The sequence below is a fragment of the Lottia gigantea genome, assembly GCF_000327385.1.
Source record: "Lottia gigantea unplaced genomic scaffold LOTGIsca_20, whole genome shotgun sequence".
Lineage (NCBI taxonomy): Eukaryota > Metazoa > Mollusca > Gastropoda > Lottiidae > Lottia > Lottia gigantea.
This window is the reverse complement of record NW_008708401.1, coordinates 3,009,386-3,018,291: the sequence shown is the minus strand read 5'-3', so window position 1 is coordinate 3,018,291 and position 8,906 is coordinate 3,009,386. Positions and strand designations below refer to the sequence as shown.

The window sequence follows — 8,906 nt, the reverse complement described above, 5'->3', positions numbered from 1 at the left end:
ACCATATTCAACTGGTGATCGTGATGGTGTGAGTGCCCCTTGAAATTCTACTTAAAACGACTGATAATCAATTATTATATGCAAGTTTATGTCATAAACAGATATTTTGTATTATCCTAGATGGTTAAAATAGAAATACTTCTGAGTAATTTTGATGTAAATTGTATCAAATACCCATCAAATGTAAAGACTAGATCCTGTTAAAAGGGTCAAGTTTCTAGGGCTGATTGATAATAGTGCTATGAACAGATATAGTGCTATAAATATTGACTTTGTTATTGTTAAGATTGTATTTTTATCAACCACCACTGCTGTCCTTTAAACAAATTATTTTATTTTATATCAAATGAAATGCCAAGAATAATATAATTTTTACCAGTCATGTCTAGATAATAAAGCTAAATCAACAGCCTTGCTCTGCTGGAGATACAAGGTGCAATTCTCTTGGCCTTCAACAGCTAGAAATCACTTAAAGTTTGGGTTTATTTTTGTGAATTTAAAATTTCTACCAGTTTTAAACATATGAATAAGTCTTGGCATTTCATTAAGTACATAGTAGAATTATCATAAATGATAAATCCATCATATACTTTTAAAAATGGCAAATCTTTTAGTCAAATTTATCATTTTAAATATCAATTTTTTTATTTAGGTTATTTTTAATCATTAAAGAATTTTTAAGCTACCTGTTTTAGCAATTGTTTGGCAGCTGTTTATAAATCATCACCAATGAAGGACATACGAAACTTATTCTATAGATCTATATGGAACCTTTGTGGCTACATAGGATTTAAATAAGATTAAAAATCATGTTTTATTTCAAAAAAAAAAATTCTAAGATTCCCGTACTGAAGAAAATAACTTTACTGGTTGTTTTGATACAAGAGGGAAATAAGAAATTGTATATTTCATTTGTATATTTTGTTTAAATTTCTATCAGATAATGATCTACTTTTATATCAAATGAAAAATATTTTTGTCAAATTAAATGGACAATTTTTAACTGTTACGAAATTCTGAAGGAGTTTTAAGGTAATACTAGCCTAATATAGAATTTACATCAAAAGCTTGTATGAGATTCTGAAGACTGTTATCAGCAAATTTCAATTTTTAAGCATTGTATCAAACAGACTTTTTAAAATCAGTCATTCAGAATTCTTATTATATTTTTGAGATTATCTAATCATATTTCTGGCAACATTGTGACAATCCAACCTGCAGAAGGAATTACATAGAAAGAATAGGCTTTGGTATTACCTTTATATAGGATTATTACTTCAAATATCAAAGGGTGTATGAGTAATAAGACCCTTGATCCATCAGATGGATGCACTCTTCAATATTCAGATTTAAATTTAGGCCTACTGAGGTCAACAAGTAGAGTAACTGTTCTATACTCCATATGAACCATATAATATTTATAAAGTATAATGATGTAGGTAGGTCTTTAGCGCTTAATCTGTTGCATCAGGGATCATCTCACTCATACACTCTTGTAAAACCAAGATGTACTACAAATAACTAAGATAAAAGGTTGATTTGTGCCTTGATTATATGTGCTTTGATATAATGATTATAAAGTGCCTTGTGAAGGTAGTCATATAGAGTATTTTATGTATTATTATTGTACCTATTGTAAATATTTCATTATAAAGAGCACAAAACTCAAACCATTTTAACATGTTTTCATTTTAATGAATAAATAACCATTCTTAATTGGTTGGTGTTCATTTTTAAAAGCAACTTGCCATAGTCTTGCTGTATTCGTTAGTGTACAGTCTAACCAAATCGCTGCATTAACAACCTTCTGTGATACAAGAAAGTGGCTATTGAAGTAAGACGAAGATTGTAATATCTTGACATTGTGAAGATGTATTGACCCATAACTCTCATGTTATAGCAGTAAATAAACAGGGGGACAATTTCAAAGTATTAAAACACAAAGAAAAATTGTTAAAAAATAAAAATAAGTTTATTCTACATGATCTACATTAAAATTTATACAGAATAAATAAACTGTGTGAGATTGCCCACTTCAGCAACCAGTTGGTAAAACTTAATGGGATACACAAGTGCCAATGTAAACTCACAAGGACTGTGAACCATTAGCATGATAATAACAAAATCTATGTACATGGAATGGATGGATTACTCAATAATTGTAAATGGACGGATATACAAATTATCATTTGACATACAAAATAAGAAAATTATCTACTGACACTCATTTCAATAAAACAAAATAAGACACAAAGAGGCATAGTAAAGTATGGAATTTCTTAAAAGCCCAAGAGAAAATCAGCTTAGAATCTAACATAACTTTCTCATCCAATCAAAATTGGCTAAATTTTCTGATAAATTATTAAGAATTTCACAATCACATGTTTTGACTGACAGGTAGTGTTAGGTTCTAAGTAAGTTAGATCATCTTAAGTAAACTTTAAGCAGGAAAGAAGTAGACTTAGTCACCCTTCACCAATTACTTGACCATACAAATTTCACTTAAAATGATTCAACTATTACTTGGATTTCAGAATTTAAATTTTCTCAAAATTAGAAATAAAATTTGAAATGAAACTAATTATATCTAATACTATAACTTCAATAATGAAACAAATAAACAAACAATAACTAAACATAAATTAAGAGTATTTAGTTGGCTTGATGTATCAGTTAGAAATGGATAGAAAAAGTCATAAGGCACTTTAGCTAAAAACATTGGTTGTTCTGCCTCAAAGCCTTCTGGAGGTTGTGATACATCTATAAATGATACAGATGTAATGATTTCTAATTTCTGGCTTAAATCTGTACCTGGTTGGCAATATGGACCGATACACTGAAAAAATATATCAACAAATATTGTTAATGACAAAAACATATAAGTACTATATTATATGATAATTGGTTGTCATTACAACCAGACAGAAAACCGGATTAACCAGTAGTTTTGCATAATAATCCGTTCCCAGTAAAACAGGTGCGGATATTGGTGTTTCCAGATTATCAGCAACCGGAGTCTATTGTATATTGAAACTGACAAAATGGTGATAAGTTGAACTCACCCTATAATTAACATCTTCTGGAGTATGATAAACAAATGCCACACCCAATATTTTAGATTGTGGATTCCCTAAAGAACCAACTTTAGCATATAATATCTGTATATTCATTCCTAATGACAGTGAACATCTTAGACCAACAGCCTGTAACAAGATAATTTACATGTAAGAAGGCACAAAAACTTTTGTCAAATGAAATAAAGTTGATTGTTTTGCACGTCTGATGAAAAATGAAATGAGTTTTATGTCCTACTTTTCTGCACCTAATTTGGATAATGATGAAGGGGAACAGGGTGTAATGAGGGAAATTTTGCCAAGATAGCAGCATTAGCCTACTCCATTTCCAACTTTTGAGGGATCTTTATTATGCACAGTGTGTAGCACATGGGGCCTTGGTTTGCTGTCCTGAACAACTAAACGATTTTCCATGTCAGCCCATCTGACCTGCATCACTCACATTGCGAAACCGTGTTGAAAATCCAAAGGTATCACCTAGACCTAGCACATCTGAAGGTGACAACACTGTCTGATATTGATAATAAAATAAACTTACTGCTGCTGGAATAGGTCGACCTTGAACTTGTATAGGTACCCAATCACCTACTTTATTGATATCAGAATTACCAAAAGTAGCCACATATCTATTAACATTCTCATATTGTCCTGCAGCAAATATAGGTGCTAGTTCTCCTTCTACTGCTTGCACTATTCTCTCTTGTAAAAACTGACAATGATCAGCTACTCCTGCCAGTGATATTCTGTAATTTATTAAGATATTAAGAATAATAAAATACTCCATTAATGTTCAGTATCTTAGTTAGACTATCTGCCTTATTGCAACTATTTTTGCTGGCAAAACAGAAATTGGATAGTGGAAGCTGGTGAGGAAAATATTTTGTGCTTGGGGCAGACAAGCACATTTAGTCCCAATGACATGGATTAAAATTGCCAGCCAATTTTACAAAAGGGAACACAGAACAAATTTTCAAGGCAGCATACACCACTCAGCAGTTTTCCTTCGATCATGTTATCCATATAATGTGGCAGAGGCATTTGAACATCAACATCATACATGACTGATTTAAAAATTTGCGAGGCCTTAGTTAAGCTATATCAAAAAGAAGGAGTTTCTATGAAGTGACTTACTGTAAGAAACATCCTGATCTAACATCTTCACCAAATACTACAGAGAGTCTGTTAGAGGGTAAACAATCACCAACACCAGTATTAGATTGTATAGTTAACCATTGATCTCGGTTAGAATTTAACATAATTTCTTGTTGTACTATACCCTCACTATCTACTGTATTATTTAATATTCCAGCCATCACTGGTTCACCATTAACATAACCTGGATTACCACTTCTAACAAACGCATTATCTTCAAATTCCTAAAATATAGTAAGATGTAATGTTTCATTTCATGACTCACAATATAGCTTTGTCACAGATAGTGTCCATTTGACAATCATACAATTACTTTTCAGCTGAATATTACATGTTTTTAAATCCTTACATATGACATTATAGTATTCAAATAATGAAACTTTAACTTCATTGAAACATACTGTTAGTTGTGCAACCGTGTTAACCTTCTTAAAGGCGTCCTTACTACCATGCTACAGCAATCGAAAATTATGTGGCGGTTACTATTGATCCCCAAGCAACATTCATTTCACAAATGACAAATAAAAAATAAGACTTACCCCAGTAAATTTAGTGAAATAAGATTGAGATATCAACTGGGTATTACTAGTAGATATTGTACCCAGTAAAAAGTCAACAGTGACACTTTTTATCCCTTTAGTACCATTATGTTTTATGTTATAGCCAGTCTGAAATACATAGAATTCACAAGAAAAAGAGCTATAATATGTTTCTGATACAAAATCCTGTATGTTGCATATAAGATATTATGAACAACAATATAATTTAATATAAGAAGTCTAAATTAAGAACTATGTTTAGTTTTATGTGAGGTTATTATCCTTATAAACCTAAAGGCAAATAAAATCAAAAAGAATCAGGTGTTAAATTGACTTAATGACATCAAAAGAAGCTGAAGAACATGAAATAAGTTTATTGACTATGGAACATGTTAGGTGTTAGTGTCTGTTAAGCTTTATCAGTATTTTCAGAAGTAATGTTTCTTTTGCCTTGTAAATGATGACATTCAAGCATACTGTGCAAGTTTGTATAAAACTAAATGACTACATGCAGTAGACCTACTAGTACTAACCTGTAAAACAGTATTTTCACAAGTTTGAGTCACAGTATTATAATTAGGTAATGATAAACTACAATTAGCTATCAGTCCTGTTGTTTCATCTTTACATCTAACAGATCCTATCTCTATTGGTATAGTATAGGTATTATTATATAGGTCTGTTATACTACCAACTTCTTCTAAAATATACAATACACAGAATGAACAAAGATAGATATAGACTTTTGAGTTGCTGAAGTTGCCTCATTATTGGTGGTTTGGGTCCTAAAAATAAACAGTTGCCAAGAAAATATTGGGTATACCAAGGGCTGTATCTCAGGGAATATTTGTCAAATTCAAACTTGCCTGTGATTTTGTGGGAAAAAAAATAAAAACATAGGAGTAAAATAAAATGTAAGTTATATGCATAAAGTAACAACCAAGATGCGAAGTGTGATTGAGTTGGTGCCATTCCTTCCTTTAATTCCACACATTATATTTTTCTGAAATACATGTAACATGTGAACATCTGAACATTTGATTACCTTCTGTAGTTGAATTATCATCAGGTTGGTATTCTTTGAATAGTACTGGAGACTGTAAAAGTAAAAATTCATTTAACTTGTACTGGCAATTAAGAAGAAATCATCATGGTTCTGACACAGGGCAGTAAGTTGTGGAAATGGAAATTTCAAGACATATGAGTGAAGTTGACGTCCACTTGCTGAACATCAAAGTGTAAGTAAGTTTTATGAAATACTTACAGTAACAACACGGAAACCATCATAATAACTATTAGCTGACAGTGCTGGTAAACTAGTACATTGAGAAGGTAGATCAGTAACTTTCCTAACACATTCACTTTCACCATCATATAAATATGCTACAAAATATTAAATCAAAACATCTCAGTAGTAGGCTAATGAACACAATAAAAGTCTGGCTTGTATAGTTTTAGTAACTATTTATCTATCTAACTATCTAAAATTAAAGTGAAATGTTCGTGTTTATGTTTTGATTTAGATCTGATGAGCACAAATACTTATGCTTGACTATAGTTTGCTATCTGTATATCACTTGAGTATGTAAAGAAATAAAAATAATACACTCCCTTTATCTATGTGGTTCTCTTGGACGCCATGTAAAAGGAGTCTAGCAATTTGGATGAGACAAAGTCTCTGTGTGCCTAATTCAAATCCCTAATACAGTTCAAAATACAGGTATATCTGAACATAATTTTCTGTTGAACAAAAACCAAAAATAATCACCTGTAGGGTTATTATCTGTACAATATGTTGATGTTAAAGCTGTAGGTAGAGCTAATATACCCTGGGATTTACTATCATATACTACATATATATTATCTCCACTCTAAATCAAAAAAATATGAGAGGTACATTGAGATGAAGAAAGCAAATAATTAAGAAGGATTTGCATTTTTGCTTTATAAGAAACAAGTCTGAATTTATCATGCGGATGGGACATTAAACATTGAACGTTAAAGATGGAAATTGAAAAAGAATAGGCTAATGGCAGTGACATGGCACAATTTCACTCATTGCACACAGAATGTCCTAAACTTTCTTCATTTTCCATTAAGTTCAGAAGAGTTGGATGTAAAACTCCATTCATTTCATTTATTTCATGTAAATGATTATAGTAAGCATCAATATAAAATTAATATCATTGGTCTGACCTTATAGTAATCAGAGTAAACAGTTTTAGGAGTAGCTGCAGACTGAAAACTAAAATCACCATAATCTTTGACGTAAGAATTAAATGTTGCTTCTGTTGTTACTAAATCAGGTACATTATAGTAATTTCTTTCTACATCTGAAAAACAATGTATGACAATATACAGAAACAAAATGGCAAAATAATATGACATAATAATTATCTTAAACATTGTTATATGTTATAAAAAATGAATTATTTCCATTACAAATGAAGGTTAAAGTTAAAGTTTATGTTGGAGCTTTGTTCAGACATTGGTGCAAAGATGTCAAATACAAAAGTTCTTTGCATCTGTTGACATCATCTTGCATCAAAAATATAAACATTTTCAAATCATTCATCTAACTGATAGACAAGCAAATTAACATATCAAAGAAATTCCCCAGATTGAAAAGGTGCCATCTTTCTCACAGAAAATCATTAATCCAATGCATTGATAATAAAAATAGCACAAAACCTGTAGCTTTAGTCCAACTGCTAATTGGTTGATGTCAATATACCTTCACATTTTATATGTAAATGTTTTAATATAAAATATATAAATACTTACTGTTATCAAAATATAAACAGAAGAGGTTATTAGAGGTATAATTTGCAACATAAGGTGAGTTATCAAATAAAATTAACTCTGATCTCATACATAACTTATCATCCGTACTGAAATAAATCAACTTTAAATTCATTCAACACAGTTTTCCATTTGGCCACCCTTAGTTAAATTTCAAATGTCCAAATTTCCAACATATCTCACAAATTTTGACTGTTTTGTGAGAATATTTTCATTATAACCAAGCATCAAACTTTTTTCTATATAAATGCCATTTTTGTTTTTTAATCATATATACTTTTATAAAAATATATTTACTTGCATAACAAGTTTTTATCATTTTATTTCTCACAATAATTTAGCCTACATAAGAAGATTTTCACCTGACAGAAGAGGGAAGACATTCACTAAATGCTAATCTATCATCATTAGAGCAATCAGTATCACAGCAACAATTCACATCACATGAATTACCAGTCAAATCACAAGGACAATATGCTAAGTCTGAAAGTAAACAAATATTTTTGGATCAATTTATTGCAACATTTAATTTATGTAGCCCCTATCTTATCGACTTGTGCAAGATGTACTTGAAGACTACATGAAGACTAAATTTAATGTTTTCATTTAAATCAGAAAACCAACAAGAAATGAGCTTAGCAGGGTTGTGCATAATCAATAAATAGTCTTTAATAACTGTCAACTATCAGAAGCAAGTAAGCTTTCAAGACAGATAAGCATCAAATTCAAAATCTTCCTTCGCAGCTTCATTGATTCATTCATTAGTTCATTGGTATTGACATACACAGCATCATGGGTTGAATAGGAGAATTATGACCAAAAGGGTAAAATTATAAATAAGAAAGTTGATGATCTTAGATTATTTGTATTGTGACACGGTTATCACATTCATTCACCTGTATTCGAGGGAATAGGCGAAGGAGTCGCGGTTGGAATGGAAGTTGTCTGGACTTGTGCTGGTGTCGAACTCTGAGTTGTTGGAACTGGGGTTGTTTGGGGATTGGTAGTCCCTGCTGCCGGTGAAGACGGTGGTGAAGTGGTTGCGCAGAGTGTAATCTGAACTATATTACACAACAGAAACACTTTTACAGCAATAAACAGTCCATTCTTTGGAAAAATGTTCATCTCTGCCGCCATGATGTAAACTAAACGTTGCATCACGGGAATACTGGAACAAGTTATTTTTATGGCCCTCTGAGAAAGTGTAACGTAAACTTAAATGAATCTAGAAGGGGATTATTATCGATTAAACCGTTAATTTCATGAAGAAAATAATGATATTGGCTTAATGCCTTTTTTTTTTAATATTTCACATGTGCGATACGAGATGTAGTGATCA

The 8,906-nt window shown here is 31.1% G+C and overlaps 1 protein-coding gene across 1 annotated transcript; it reads right to left on the bottom strand.

Moving 5' to 3' along the window:
* Nucleotides 1-1,955: 1,955 nt before the first annotated feature.
* On the bottom strand, nucleotides 1,956-8,704 carry LOTGIDRAFT_231625 (hypothetical protein; the record flags this gene model as incomplete). Its single annotated transcript, XM_009053806.1, has 13 exons — nucleotides 1,956-2,836; nucleotides 3,063-3,203; nucleotides 3,613-3,817; nucleotides 4,206-4,450; nucleotides 4,766-4,894; nucleotides 5,299-5,465; nucleotides 5,811-5,862; nucleotides 6,030-6,148; nucleotides 6,534-6,636; nucleotides 6,962-7,098; nucleotides 7,550-7,656; nucleotides 7,930-8,050; nucleotides 8,464-8,704. The coding sequence occupies 13 exons, from the start codon at nucleotides 8,702-8,704 to the stop codon at nucleotides 2,594-2,596; spliced, it is 2,010 nt and encodes a 669-aa protein (XP_009052054.1). The 3' UTR covers nucleotides 1,956-2,593.
* Nucleotides 8,705-8,906: the final 202 nt, after the last annotated feature.